The sequence below is a fragment of the Anguilla anguilla genome, chromosome 12, assembly GCF_013347855.1.
Source record: "Anguilla anguilla isolate fAngAng1 chromosome 12, fAngAng1.pri, whole genome shotgun sequence".
Classification (NCBI taxonomy): domain Eukaryota; kingdom Metazoa; phylum Chordata; class Actinopteri; order Anguilliformes; family Anguillidae; genus Anguilla; species Anguilla anguilla.
In genome coordinates this window covers 24,560,193-24,576,949 of record NC_049212.1, presented here as the reverse complement: position 1 = coordinate 24,576,949, position 16,757 = coordinate 24,560,193, and the positions used below count along the sequence as shown (strand labels likewise).

At 38.4% G+C, this 16,757-nt stretch overlaps 1 protein-coding gene across 2 annotated transcripts in view; it reads right to left on the bottom strand.

Annotated features, from left to right (window-relative positions):
- Positions 1 to 16,757, bottom strand: part of LOC118209547 (calsyntenin-2-like) — a 276,935-nt gene that overhangs the window by 123,072 nt on the left and 137,106 nt on the right. For both annotated transcript variants that reach the window (XM_035384944.1, XM_035384947.1), the window contains exon 2: positions 15,556 to 15,678. In XM_035384944.1, the coding sequence (XP_035240835.1) occupies positions 15,556 to 15,678 (123 nt within the window). The remainder of the gene's footprint in view (positions 1 to 15,555; positions 15,679 to 16,757) is intronic.

Below are 16,757 nucleotides of genomic sequence, written 5' to 3'. Positions count from 1 at the left end.
GAGTGCTTGTTGACTGTGCATTAGGTCTGCTTTTCAATCAGACAGAATGCAAGGGGGTAATTAATCAAGGCAGATTATTCACAGAGCAGCCCAGGAGCTCACGCAGGGTTTGTTGATATTTATTTGCTCATTTAGGCAGTTAAAAAATTACACATCTAAGGAAGCCAAACGGTTTCACGCTTCATACTTGTTGATCTCTTCCCCCTGTGGCCTTGCCCATGATGAAAAAAAAAAAAAAAGAACTTCAATCACTGCTCTAGCAGACATCCAAACTTCTGAGGGCAGTGGAAGGCACTGCGGTCTGTCACAGCAAACGCCGCTGAGGAGGAGATGCTTTGGACATACAAACTACTTCAAAGCGTTGGCATTTTGGCGCTCTTATTGTTTATTTTGAGAGCTAATGCATCAGAGCTCACTCCTCAATGTTCTCTGGCATACTGGACTTACTATTATTGTTGTAAGGTTGTGTCATGTGATGCCAAGGGGATGGACCAAGAAGGCCAAAGAATAAAATGGCCTAAGAATAAAAAAATTAAAGAAATCATCCTTTCATTTCTGGCGGCTGATTTACCAGTAAAAACATATATTCTAGTTAGTACAGCCCCGCTGCATATGTGCATCTCGATAAAGAACACACGTTTTCTCACATTATACATACTTTTAATATAACAGATTATATATACTTCATAATCCTGATCTTCCATTAACCCCAGCTGTAATCTGTCCCATCCAGCTGGTGCCAGACCTATAATATACAAACATGCCCTACTGTGAAAACACAGAAGGCATGTGGGGCTGCTCAGTGGGCGCTGCAGGCAACACTGGAGGACCATGTGTGTGCCCAGACAATTAGGATGTAGGGGGTTTGCTGCACAATCCCTCTACAGGGTCTATGACACACTGGGCATCGTAGGGGCAAACAAGGGCACCGTGGAGGCAGCACAGAGAGCCGGTGGATGTCTCTGGGTCAGGAGTAGGGATGGGATATTTTACTATTGTTTCTACACGATGACAAGCTTTGCCCTTGCCATTACAAAAGCGCACTTTTTTTTGGGTGCCCAAAGACCATTTTTCAGCAGCAGACCCACTTGAAGGCATCACAGAGACTTTACTGTACACAGAACATGGGGACCAAAATAAGCGAATAAGCACCCAACAGAGAGCCGTCTCCCTTCCAATAATTATCAGGCTTTCATCAGGCTGACAGGCTACAGACATTGTTTGATGAATGTTTCATTTAGAAATTCTGGCAAATGAACACATAAAAATAGGTGAAGCTAGGCAACATAACAGAAGTCGTTGCAGGAAAAAAAGAGAAAACACAATTGCAAAACATTTAGCCTTCAGCCTATAGTTTGTGTCTCTCGTGTGCACTGCACTCAAGGGGACGGAGGACACCAACTTAATTATTAATTATGAGGCATTATGGAAAATAAATGTACAGAATTAAGTTAACCATCTCTTACACTTCACAAAGTTTTCAGAACAATAAAAAAGAGTGAGGGTGACAATTAAGAACACAAATGTAAGATCCTTACAGGAATGTGTGAAAATGTCTCCCACACTACGTGCGATCTGACCTTGTAAGCAACACCTGCATATGCAACTTGCTTTGGCTTACAAGGTATAAATGTATGCTGCAAGAGATGATTTGTATCATATTCTGAGATCATTGTGACATGTCTGTGAACTACTTTCAGGACTACTTTTTGAATAGCCTAAAATAAACAGTGGTTAATGTTCATCTTCTTCAAGGCAATTGCTTTAAAAGAAACAAAATAACACAACCATGTAAAAACAGACCATGAATATTTTATCTTGAGTTTTTTTCTTGTAACAGTCATACATAATGAAACTTTTTTGTTTAAATTGAATTGCGGTCGACTGAACAGACTCATCCTGTCACTGATTAGCTACCATTATATTAGCCTGGATGAAACAAATACAAAATATAAAGCCATCATTCATCTACACTTACAGATATACAGTATATACATGTATGTGTGTGTGTGTGTGTTTACATACCAGTATGCCCAAATATCAAATTATCATAGAAGTATAAAGCTAATACTACTTTTGACTCCAAATAATGACATTATGAAATCGTAACAGATTTCAGTTGCTAGTGTACACGGTAGTGACTAACACTACTGCTACTACGCTAGTTAATTAAACTATTGATAAAATATGACAACACATTTTTATGACATTTCAGCAATTTAGCCAGATTGACATAACGTGAACATTTTAATGACATTTTTCACCTGAAAATAATAAAAAGAACTGACTGGCAAACTGAGCTGGATATCAGTAGCGTCTGTACTATGGCTGCATGTAAACATATGTGCCACACATACACACACACACACAGATATGCACATGCACACACGCATACACACACACACACACACACGCACACAATGTGACGTTAGTTTATTTGTATTTATTTGTGTATATTGGTTGCACCATGTAGCTTTATACAAAAACAAAAATAAGATTTTCTGTTTACATTTTTTTCTAAGCAATTAAGAATCTGCAGGCGAGTGAACAGCCCTGCCCCTAGTCAGTGTCGGCTGCTGCAACGACACTTGGGCTCACGCTGAGGCCTGGTGAACCTTACTCGTGTCAGCTTGGCGAGGGCGTCTGACATTGAAATACCCAAAACACCCACGTGTACAGCACTGAATGTGTGTCCAAGAGCACTGAAGAGTGGATTAAAAGAACCAGGCTGAATACATCTATCCGTGTATTTTTATTTGAAGCGTAACCCAGGAGCCAAGTCATCTTAGGCAAAGCTGGAAAACCGCATTACTGGAAAAAGGTAGCAGGTGTGCTCTGCAGTGCAGTTCAACGCCCTCATATTTGTTAAAACTTTACCTGAGCAATGTCTGTGTTATGACATTTTTGATTATGCTGTCCTGCTTAAAATCAATCTGTGCAGGAAGCACACCCTCTGTGGTAAGGCCGGAACAACGAAAGGCAGAGCGGATGTAGGGGCCCCACAACAATCCAAAATTAATGGCCTATCCACAGCACACCCCAAAGTATATCCGCTTCCGTAACACAGCTCTGTGGTTCAAAGTGCATGTCACTTCAGAGAGCATGCAAAACATTAAGCATTGGATGTATGTAAAGAACACACACACACATACACACACACACAAATTAGACACATACTAATTAAATCTTTGAAACTGAAAACAGAATAATAATTTTGAGGAAATCTTAATTGCAGTGTGTCAGAGAGAATAAAGAGCGAGTGTTCAGGAACACATTCGGACTGACATATCAGCAGAGACGGGCGGATTTAAAATGAGCGGGGCTGCAATGTGGAGCTGGTAAAGACTGTTTCATACAGTTTTCAGGAGGGAGAACTGATGAGTCACAAGTTTGCCTCACACGCTCTCATCCTCACTCTTTTTACAAAGAAAATACTTCCACACCTTTCAGGAATTCATTAAGACAACCTGTTACTGAAATGCATGTTCACACACACAAAACACACATACACATCAACTTTACACACGCACGCACGCACACACCTCTGCAGCAGAAACATCCACTTTTGTTCTGCCTGACCAACCATATTTATTTCTGACTGCGATGTTAATATCAACAGCTCACTTCAGAGTCCTGTTCCCCACAGAGACATCTATCATAATGAAATGGGAAATGAACGTTCACCGCACTGCACTGACTTCACTCCTGTTAAATCCGCATTCTTCCATCTCCAGATTTTCAGCGGTGGTGCAAATAAACATTTCTCAACTCTCCAGGAGTTTCTTGTCCCCCCCTCCCCAAAGTGAGCAGCTAATGAGAAGTCGTGCCTGCAAGCATATTGCTGATCATTGAAAAAAACAGCTGGATGATTAGAAAGATCCAATTAGCAGAAATATAAATTGCCCTCTAAATGTTGAGTGAATTATTACTAAGTAGGACCAATTTAAGTGACAAATTTATCATCTCCATAATCATTAGTAACCACCACCAAGAATAAATAATTTCAGAATAAAATATTCAATTAAGCAATGTCATGCAGCACACAATGATCCTGAAGTCTACATTAAGGAACCATTATTGTTTCTTTTGGGTTTTTCTTGTCACACACTGGGTGACAATAACCAATAAAAGTGTATTTTCAAGGGATGATACGATTTAAACCAAGAGCAGCATGGCCTCACTGGTGCAGGTCAGCACCAGGTCATCCCAGTTATTGAGTTTAATGCTCTTGCTGTGTCAAGCCTGAGAGGTAGGCCACAGATGTGGTTTACCACTGTGTGGGGATTATTTTAAAATACCCTAAGTCAGCTAGTTAGACATGAAAATCTATTAACCATTTTTCAATTTGTAAAGGTTGCCACCGCAGTACTTGGGATCCTTAGGGTAAAAATCCATATTGGGTTAAAAAATATTCTGCAGGTTATAGACTTATCCGAAAAGGGCCAGTGCAGGTTTTTGTTGTAGACCAACACTATGACACTTGATTCAAGTTACTATGGTCTTAAATCAAGACCTCGATAAGCAGAATTAGGTGTCTTAGTTCTAGGCTAAAACAAAAACCTGCACGCAAACCAACCCTTTTTAAACAACATAGGGCACCCTTGAGATATACAATTAAGGGAGTATACTGTATGTTACTCTGAAGTACATAATTCACTGTATAACTGAATATGGCTTCCTGCCAGACAGATTTCATTACCCTGGTACACACAATCACAAGACTACAAGACCCAGTTCTCCTGTTTGCATTTGAAAACGGTTGCGCAGTTGGTTCTGGCACTCACGTCTGTTACGTGACTGGTATAATTTTTCAGGCAATTTGATTGCAGATAAAGGTATGGCTTCATGTTGTGTTGTAGTTAATATCTGGACCTTTATTCAGAAGTTTCAATCACTTGGGTTTGCAATTATCCAGTTTTATAGTATTAGTGAAATGTCAGCTGCACAGCAAACTCTTTAATTTTACGCATGACTTGGGGTGTCTCCTAAGCAAAGAAATAATGCAAAAATATTGTGATTATTGCTTCCGGTCGCAATAATCAGAGCTAAAGAAATAAAACGGAGCCAAGGAAAAAAGGAAAGTGACAAGAATGGCAGCAGCGGGAGGCTGAGAAACTGTGAGGCTGGGAGTGGTCTCCACACTCACTGCTGAGTACCGGAAACCAAGAAATCTGGAATAGTCTCCACACTGAACAATTGGAGACTTTGATTCTTTTGTGCTGTGAAACTCGCATACTGGCCAAATGTGTTGTATTAAGGATAACCTTTGTAATTCAGTATTTCATATATTATTATCAAACTGGCTTTTTGAAAGAGCATTTGGTGACATGGTGACAATATTAGATGCCTTTTGGAAATCACTGAATACTATGAAAAACAAGATGTGGCTGGTTTGATACTTATCGCTGATACTGAAAAAGCCTTTGACAAGGTTCAGTGGAATTTCACGTATCAGTGCTTTAATTTTGGTGAATCTTTCATTAACTGGATTCATGTATTCTGCATCAAGATCGTGTCAGCAGAATTATTAATAATGGTCACATCTCAGCTACCACTAAGCTCTCAAGATATGGTAGAGAAGCATGCCTGTTTTGTGTATATCTTTTTATCATTGTCATTAAAATACTGGTGATACAAATCAGAAATACTACTGATATTATAGGTTCAGATATTAACAGCATAGAGTCAATGTCTTTTTATGCTGATTATGTTACCTTCCATATAAGTCCAGATGTGTTTTCCTTGGCAGCACTTATTAAAGAGCTTAATGATTTCTCTCGCATATCAGGCCTAAAGCCAGTAGAGGAATCAGAAGTAAGATGGAATAATGTCAATTTTCTGTAAAAATAAGTTAAATAAAAGACACAAACCTGTAAACTTATGTGTTAAATAAGATCACAATCAAACCCTTTGCTCATACTGCATCTCACAGTCAAATGTCATTGATTGTCCCATCTTGGATGCCTTCGTTGCTATGGGTGACCCCCTTCCGACTGCAGTAAGAGAATGATGTCAGACCCAACTAAAGTCAGATCCCTTATAGCCGTGACAGGCAAAAGTCTTTGTAGATTTTGTGTTGAAGAGGAGGAGGATATTGTGCTTTTTTCTGGTGCTGTCCTTCTGATGTCTCCTTTCAGTAGCTGGTGGCAGACTCGCTATCTATGTAAGCAGTATCTTACCTTTGGCCCCACTTATGACTCTTTGGGAAGATTGTTTTGCCCAGAATACATTACTGAACACTGCTGTACTGCTTAGCAAGTTATTTATTTTCAAGACTTTAAACAACATCATGCTAATTCTCATTTATATTTCCTTAAGCATCACTATTATTTAGAAAATAAAAATTGAGGGGCAAAGATTCTGTAACAGTAAATGGGAAACATAATCTGTGACACTGAAATGGGATATTGAGCTCAAACATTCTCTCATGTATTCCAACTCATTTTTTATTTTTTTTCTTTGGTCAGGCTGCTGCCCCGAGTCTTTGTAGGATATCACTCTTTTCAACAGCTGCCATTTCAATGTGTAGCTTTACATCCTGGTAGTTGTGCGCCAGCATTATCTTTGTTTTTTTTTATCATTGTTGTTACTGTTGTTATTTCATCATTGTCTATCTGGATGTGTCTAGTCCTGTTATTCAGCTACTGTTGTCATTGTGTATTGTTTTTCTCTCCTCGACAATAGTCTACAAACTCACTACTGAGGATCTAAAGCTATGAGGTTGGGAATAGTCTCAGCTCTCACTCCTGCGGACCAGAAAACCATGGGGTTGGGAATAGTTTCTGTTCTCCACACTCAGTGATTTTAAGGGCAGGGTCCTACCACAGGACACCCAACCATTGACAGTCTTCTGACTAACAGAAGCAGCAGATGGGGCATGGTGATTTTACTCATACTACAGCATCACTACAAATGCACCACAGCCTGAAGAAGAAAAAAAAGGGAAAATAAATTGCATGAACATTGATGTTTCAGAATCCTAAGCAGGTTACCAGGATCCTTTTACTGGCTGATGTTTCCGCTCCCTTATGTTTATGGTGCTCTGAAAATTGTGTTTTTTCTCCTCTGTTTAAGGCGTAATCAAATAACGGGACACTTTCTTTGAATATCGTGGGGGAGATATATGGGTCTGGAGCCTTCAGCTGATCTGTCTCATATTGATCTTGTGGATTACAGGGGTGAAATTGCATTGCCGACGGAAGCCCTGGCGAGGCGGGATGTATTCAGGGCCATTAAAAAGAGTAATCATATGAGTGTACATGAGGGACATCTGGCCTGAGTGATTGCTGTCAGCCCCGGTGTGGCTGGGCCCCGTAATGACATTAGGTCCCTGTGATTACTCAGAGCCAGCCGAAGAGCAGCGCTGATGCCACTCAGCATGGAGCTCTTCGCCAAAATGGCCCCACAAGCTCTGTCACAAAAAAAAATCACTTTCAGAGAGGAAGGTGAGGCTCCTGACTGTGTGGGGAAAATGAAAAAGCGCAAACGAGAAACAGACATGCTGAGGCAACTCGCCTTTTTTGATTGCAGTGCTATTTATGATGGCATGCAATATATCTAGTGAGAAAAGTAGTGTCAGTTTTTTTTTTTTTTTTTTTTAATTATGTCAGTTTCAGTCTCAGTTTTTGATTGGCCCAGACAGTTTCTGTGTGAAGGATATTTTATATATTTTTTTATATATCATGCTGGTACTTCCTTCTTGGACACAGCAGTTGTATAATTGTATGCCCCATAAAATTCCAACCAAAAAAGATATTAAACTATTTTTAATAATCAGGTAATATACATGCATACTGTACATACAGTATATACACTGTGGAGTTAATTGAAATATATTTTCTTGGTTTAGTTGATAAACACACAAATTCAGCATACCTGTCATTATTAGCTACTATATCTGTTAAAATAGCTGTTAATAGCTGTTAAGGCTAGTTATCAAGTACCATGTATCCACACTGGATTCATTGCTTTTATACTGCTGACTATGTGTGTTGTTTTTCATATATTTTCTATAAATTATAACATTTCATAGCCCAGGGAATTCATAGCAGCAAAAGATTGATTGATTGATTGATTGACTAGTTTATTTGTCCCCTTGTCCCTTGGGGGAATTTGTCTTGGACGATTATAACTACAGTGTGTACACAACATCACAACAATGTCATGCACAAATATGCATACATTTACTTGCATCCATACACATACTGTGCATACCTATGCATACACACATATATATATATACTATACATGTACATGCATAAAGAATAGAATAAAAACATACTTGCATACACATAAAAGCACACAAAAACACAGTCTTGAATGTTGTAGCCTATCTGCCATTCAGGGTTTTGATGGACAAAAAGGAGGCCTGGACAAATACTGGCCTATAGGTGGTATATGCATTTATTTTTCAAGAGAGAGTCAAGCCAAGATTATTTCACTTAATTGTGAATGTTTAACTGAAAGACTTTATTTATTTGAGGCACTTGTAATGATATGCCATGTTACTATACATTGTAAAATATAGCTTTCCCCTTTTTGCACCAGCTTGGAAGGCTTTTCAATAGAAAAAACCAGTCAAGGCTTTCTGTTGACAAGCCAGTAGTCAAACTGCTCCTACCTCGACAATATTTCCCTGAAAGTGCATGCAATGAACTTCAGTAGACTTTTGTTATGGGTGCCCACCCATCATCTTTTACTACAGTCAATGTGGGCTTGATCTCCCCCTAGAGTATGTGCGTTTGCTTACATAGAGTTTGAAAGCTCTGTTGCTGCACTATGACGTAAAGTAGCACTGATCAGGTGGGAGGTGTGATAGCAGTCTACTCCACCGATGTTCACTAGAAATCCATGCCCCTGCCTATACACATTCCGGAAAGCTTTCATGTGATTTTCCTACTCTGAGAAATAACAAATTCAGAAATAAAGCTGTTCAGAGCACACTCGAGAAGAGACTGATGATTTAGTTAGCTTCAATAATTCACAGATGAGCTTCCACAATTCAACCTGATTGTCTCTAAGAGGCATAATCATTCCAGATTCACTCCACTTGGAGAAAAATAATCATTTTCACTCTTGATCATCATGCTCCCATCTTTGGAGCACAGTAAGAAATGCCATCAAGAGGGATGTTTTTTTCTTTTGTTAACAGAATGTATTTTAATTTACTGTTTAGCAATATTGATTTACCAAACAAAAAGTCTAATAGCTGAAGAGGTATCACACTCTGGAGAGAGAGCAGCCTGCTGAGAGCAAAGAGGAAGGCTCCATCAGCACAAAGCGGGAATGAATCTCACAGACCTTTCATCATGCCAGCAGACAGGAGGGAACGACATCACCTCTCACTGTTATCAGATTGTTCTGTCTTGAAGGATTAGTCAGACTGGACATGTTAATCTGTGGTGTATCATTCTATCTATTTTACCGTTGTTGTTTTTTTGTTGTTTAATTTTTTTACTGTATTTTACTGTTTACTATGTTAATTATGAGAACAAATGGTGATATTGTTGCCTATTATTAATGTACTTTTTGGAAATCCAGATGATAAAAATAAATAAATCACATAGATTTCAGAACCCGAGTGTTTTAAGATAAAAGCAGCGTTTTTTTACAGGTTCAATATTTGTATCAATCACTAGAGCAGATGCAACCCAAAGCACAACTGAGAGCTGTGTTTAAGTTGCTATGGCCTTGGGCTTATGGGAAAGGCATGTGGGGATTTCTCACATGAAATTTGAGAAATTTTAATTAATAATAATAAATTCATTAAAAAAAACCTAGGAGATATCTGATGGACAAAGTCTGTTTGACTTTACATTTGTCCTTGCCTGTACATACTTGTCCCAATAGAAAATCTCCGAAACAGTCAGGCTGGCACTCTGCTGTACTCCACAATGTACGTATTCAGCAGAAAAGTAATTATTTTTAAAAAGTTAAGTTTTCTAGTTAGTTTGAAAGTGAAGCCATTGCATTTTATTTATGCCGTGGTCAGATTGAATGGAGGAACTAAATTAACATTCACATGGTATTCTATTAATTTGCATATTAACTGTCATGTGACCGGACAGGTTTTGTCCAGTCAAGCATCAGTAAAGAACAAAAGATTCAGTAATGAGCTTTAGAGGAATTCTCTGCATCACTGACACTTCCTAGTCACTGGACCTGTCTCAACAATAATTAAATGCATGAAAACAATGCTATACTGTAATTTATAATTAATTGAATAACCTGCAAAGGGCAGCCCCATACGGTCCTCTTCTCTCATCCTGATCACATGCATAAATGAAAGGGCAGTGAGGTGTGTAGTACAGGCAGCGGAGCAAACATCCTTCTTTTTCTAAAACGATGAAACTATGACCGGCTTTAATTACAAATTGTAATGCATTGGTTCATACATTAGACAGCTTGATTGTCCACATTTTATACCTGTTTGCACACCAACATGACGGGGAGGGGAGGGGAGGGGAGGATTTCAGGCATGAAGAACATCTATAATGAGTAATATCATTATGAAAATGCAGTGTAAATCTGGCTTGCTGAAAGCAATACGGTCTTTTATCACATAATTCTGCTGATGTAGCTGACTCAACATAACCATTTCACCTGTAGTAACAGAATGCATGCTCTCATTCCAGAAACTGGGTGTTCTTTTTTTTTTTGGGAGCATTGCATTGCAATGCTCAACAGTTCAACAAATATCCATTTACAGTGGCTCAAATTAGCTTGTCGATTAAAAAAAGAAAGAACAATTCACTTCACTATCCATGGAAACTGCACACTTTCAGTATACAGTATATCACTGTATAATAAACAATTTGCTAAAAGTAAGCACAGATGTGACACATTTTAGATGGGTAGCTCATTTTGCAGTTTGTTTATTTCCCTCGATGTGTCTCATACTGGCACATTCAAGTAGTAGGGGAAAAAATCAATCGTATTCCTGCAGTGCAAAGTTTGGCAAAAGTCCTGTCTATGTTTGGCTTGAAACATTGTTCTGAGGGGAAGGCTGATAACCAATGTGAACTGAGTTATGAAAAAACATTTTCTGAAATAAAACAATAACTCAAAAGATGTCATCTAATCCAATACATTTTCATAAATGAAGTAGATAAAATAAATGTATGAGCAAAATGACCAAAATCTGAGGAAGATAACGTATAATTTTAATTTATGTCATATATTTTAAAACGTGTGCAGCATTTATGAGTTTTTTTGTTCAGTTTTGCTATCTTTCAGAAGGGCATTCTGTGGAAGTCAGATAACTACCAATGTACAGTACCTTGGCTGGATTCAGAGCTGCCACACTAAATTTGGTAAAACTTCATTCAACTTCAATTAAAATTACATTTCTTACGGATTTTAATTGGGTACCTGAATTCAAGAGATCTGAATTGGAGATTGCCAATTGCAGCCTTTGATTTATACTGCAACATGTCATTCAATGTATTTTCTTTTTTCCTGGGTAAAAATGTAGATGAGTAGCTATAACTGCTACTCATATAAATAAAACACATTGTGAGATTTCCTACAAGATAATTCTCCACACTATGCCTTGGATTCAATCAACATTTGTCCCCAACTTTGTTTAAAAATCAAGTTTTGATTTCCTTCCACACAGACACAGCATGGTGAATTTAGTAAACATCCTACATGCCAAACTGTGTTTGTGAAGAATGAAATTAACACTTTAAGACAAATTTAAGGACAAGTATTGATCCTGGCCTATGTCTGTAATATTCACTGTTACCAATAAAACCGACGTAAATACCCTACAACCAATGAGATTATCAAGGACTCCATTCTTTTTTAAAAATAAAATTATAATACATCAACAAATAGGGTGTAATAGGACACATTTTCAGTTTGAAAAACTTCTCTTATTCTCTTATAGTAAATCCATCTCCTAAACAAACTGTTTTAATTGACCAGAGTACTGTGATTCTCACTGCATACCACATATACTCTTTTAGTGGAAGATAATTTATATGAATGTGGGTAATTATTCCCATTTGAGCCATAGAATGGACTTCCACTTGAATAAAACATTGGTCCTAGCATACCAGGCAGTCAAGGGATCAGCTCCAGAATACCTCCACAAGATCTTCAAACCCTACATGCCAGCCAGACCCCTCCGTTCCGCTACCTCAGGATGCCTGGCACCTCCCCCTCTTCGCACCTGCACTTCCCGAACACGTCTCCTGTCTGTTCTGGCCCCATGATGGTGGAATGACATCCCCGTGGAGGTCAGAACAGCTGAGACACTGACCCACTTCAAGCGACACCTGAAGACTCACCTCTTCAGGCTGCACCTCTCCCCATCCCTCCCTACCTCCCTGTAATCTCTAAATTAACAGTAAGCTTAGGGTTGTAAATATGCCTACACTGTCCAGAATCAGCAGAGGGGTTCACGCATGAATGTGGCTGTGGTTGCAGACAGTTGGCCATCCAAAGTAGGGTGGGAATTGGACTTGCTCGGGACCTAAGTTGGGAACCAAATTTATATTAAAGAAGTATACTTCCGTTATAGATACAAAAATAATTTCCTTTAATTTTGTCATTACAAAGCATGAGTGCTGGAGATCTGACATGGCATGTCAGCTCTGTATGGACATACACATCAAGTTCACTTCAGTCTCGCAGCCCACTAAATAGATACACGATTAGTTAAAAAATAAATCACTGTTACTTACACAAGCAACATGGTCTCCAAAAGACCAATACCAAATCCTCCTTTTGTGGGGAGTATAATCACATTGTCTATAAAATATTTCAGGATTAAAAACTCATTAAAAACCTCAACTGAATAAAATAGTCTTTGCAATATAGTATGAGTATTTCCTTTGTTCTTTATGTACAATATTTAAAATATGATTTTGATTACACAGGGAATGAAAATGAGCACACAGACTACTAATTATCTAAAACTTGATTATATCCCAGAACATAAAGAACATTTTTTCTTTTCTTTTTTGGATGAATTTCTTGTCTCTTTTAAAAATACAATTCAATTCATACAATTGCAGGTTTTGCAGGAACACTATAATGCTAGGGGGTGGAGATGGTGGTAAATCTGGATGGATACAGGAAGCTCTGGCATAATGGCAGCCTAAATGAATGAAACCTGCATGGCTTGTAGTATAAACCAGAGTCATCCTTCAAAGTAATTTGATTGAGAACACTCTGTGCATACAAGCAGACCTACTCTCCGTTCCCCATGGAGATCGCCTACCTAGAAATGACAAGTCATCTTGGACCGCTTGCTCCAGCAAGTGGTGTACACTTTGGGTTCATTGTTGTTTTACATGAAAGCAGGCAACAACGATGGGCACTTAGCAATCACGTGTCACATCCCCACAGTAATTAATGTGGTACCAAGGGGACACACGTCTCTTTCCTCAAACAAAACAAAGCCAGGATTGATAACAATGCTTCAAGTGAAGCATTTCAGACAGGATTGGAAGGCCGAGATGGTGGAAGAAAGAAGGCTCCTTTACTTAATCTCCCTGGCAGCTCTATATGGTATTTAGGAGCTTCATTTTGACAAGAATTATCATGCCATGATAAATAACAAAAAGGCTATAAAGTTTCTGGTTCTTTCTATGCACAACTTTCATGAAATGTCAGGATCATTAACTGAAGATACACCACATTGACAACACTTTACAATAAGGGTGCATTAATTAACATTCGTTAATCATTCACTAATGGTGTGCATACAGTAACTAATGTATTAATAAATACAATATTAAATAATTTCAAAATTTTAGATAATGTTACTGAAGGGATGTATGTTTTCAACTTTACAATAAGAGTCACACAGTGCATTAATGAATGGTTAATTATGGTTTATTGTTGCCTATTAAACTCTCTTATGCATTTATGAACAGTTAGGAGAGGGATATGTTTAGTGAATGGTCAATTATGGTTAATTCATTCTTTTATAGTATACACAACAAATTCAGCCTGAAGCTGGGCAAGTGGACAATTATTACCATTTTTAAACATTTATAAAAAAGTATAACTGGTTTTCACCCATTTAATTAGCTTAGCTTCAAACTTCACAACATGCATGCATTTTAAATAACTATTTTACTAATATCTGTTAATGCCTTAATTAGCATGTAGACTGTCAATACAAGATAACAGAAAAGACTTCTGCCAGATATACTGGAGTTGACATACAGTAATCTTAATATTGATGAGATTATTATGAAGATTAGATACTTTATTCAGTATCTACAAAAACAGTCGCATGCCATCAGCATTATAGTCAAAGCAGATGCTACAGTATGATTATGAATAAAGTGGCATATAAATCAGAGCATATTTGGCCCCAGCAGAGGTGCCTGGAAGACTCCATATATAGTAGTGGTGCAACAGCATATGCACATTTGTTTTACTAAACAGTCTCAATGGGTCAACTGAACAGTAAATAGCGATACAGTCATGTTGCACATCCACATACTAATAGAGGATATAAGTGGAACGTAAGTTCTACACACTGTCCAGCACAGCTTTCCAATACGCGATTAACTTTCCAAGATACCATATTTATAATAATTTATCTTTGTTTGTATATTCATGTTTGTGTCATCTGTTTTTATTATAGGCAGCATTTGTTTGTTAACCTAACCTTTACGTTCACTCTGTTGGGACGTGCTTCGGAAAAGACATACACATCAACAAGCAAGCATGAGTATTTCATAGCTGCCACAGAGTTCAATTTCAGCCATTGTAATTAATGAGGTGTAAAGGCTATCTGTTCACAGGCTCCTTGTTTAGCTGACAAAGGTTTCAGGGAAAATAACTTGGGTTAATTACACAGCACATTGCGCCCATCTGCATTCTTACTGAATTATCTTTTAAAAAAAATTCCAAGCTGCTGCATAGACAATTTGCATAGATAAAACTCACAAGATAAAGATCCCAAGATAATATCAGATTAAATGATGGAGTCACCTGCCCAATGAGCAGCCAATGACCCAACTGTCTTTAGTGGCCACTCAGCTATAGGGACAGTGAGGTGAGATTCCCCAGAGCCCCAGGCCATATGCTGAGTGGGTAAAAGGCTGGCCACTTGCAGGCTGGTTTTTTAACCAGCTTCTCTGTCATTTCACTATACCTTACATTTCCTCTCGGTCAGTCGTGGCAGCAGCATGACCACAGAGATATGCCTCACAGTGTCTGTGAGCAAGGAAAACAAATAAACGAGCCCTGTCCAGTTCTGTTTGAAGGACAGGGATTTAAACAGCGAGCTGAGTCAGGCACAGTGTGGTTTCACACCAGAAGCACAAATGCCAGCTGAGGTATTTCACACAACCCGCAGAAATCTTGGCCAAGGAAACAAACAGAAGTTTCCTTTAAATGCTTGAGAAAGGCAGCCAATCAATCAGCGGCATCCTTCAAAGCCAGGAGAAGGGAGCCAATCATGACAGCCAGGGCCATGACCCACTCTGTCACTTCTCTAGCAGGAGGTGGCTGCAGATGTCTCCATTCCTGATTATTCATTCCCTCCCTTTTCCCTGGCTCACTGGATCAGACACCCATGGGTCTTACCTGCGAAGGGCACTGGTGCATCCTTGTCAAGGGCCACCAGTGGAGGATCTAACAGGACGGTGTCTGTGTTCTCTGATATGACTCCGTGGTACGATGTCTCAATCCAGGGCTTGTGTTTGTTCACTACAGAAGAGAAAATAAGAGGGGAAAGGGGGGGGGGGGTTAATGTCAATTGATTATTTCCAGCGAAGGTATTAAGTGATATTGCAGTATTTGTTTCTCTGCTTTATATTTTTTTTTAAATGAAACCATCAATAAGCATTAGTCCAATAAGCACAGGCCACTTTCCAAGCTCCAAGGAGACCAACTCATTCTGTAAGAAACATTTAAAAGATTTCTTTCCTGTTTCTTTTTCTTCCAGATGACCCCTGCAGATACAAAGCACTAAACAAGTTGATCAATGACCACAATTGAGCTGCCAACAGTGTAATCTTCACTACACAAGGCCAAACAAAGTTCATAAACAGCAGACAATTAGCAGGCTATAATCAAGCAAACCCTTATGGGCTAATCAACTAGATGCAGCACACTGATTTTTCAATGCATTCAAAAGAGAGATGTATTCCGGTGTAAAATGTAAAGGTGTAATTATGTAAAAATGCTATTCTGTACATTCAGTGAATATAAATGAAAGGGAAACCAATTTCCTTCAAGGTCTGAAATATATAAAAGATGTTTAATATTTTCTATGTAAACCAAATTGCAATGTCTGCAAGTAAATTACAGGACTGCATGTTAATAATACTCATAAATGCACAATCACACACACAATATATATAAAAAAGGCATACAAAAAAGTTATATATATAACCAAATTTTGTGTGCCTTTCTTATAGGCCAGGGCACCTCCTAGCCACACCTCCAATCTCATCTCATTGATTGGAACCCCTGACTCCAATTAGCTTTTGGAGAAGTCATTATTTTGAGGTTCACATACTTTTTCCAAAGGAAGAAGTACAATTATTTGTTTGTTATTAGTTTAAGCAGATTGTGATTGTCTATTACTGTGACTAAATGAAGATCAGACGACAATTAATGAGTAATGAATGTAGAAATCCAAGTAAAGGGTTCACAAAATTTTGCACGGTTAAAAAATAACTGACTCAAACATTACTACTGTATGCAGCCAGGCATATTGTGAGTAAGCAGTATTCTAATCAGAAAATACACCAAATCTGAAATCACATCTCCTCACTGAAAAG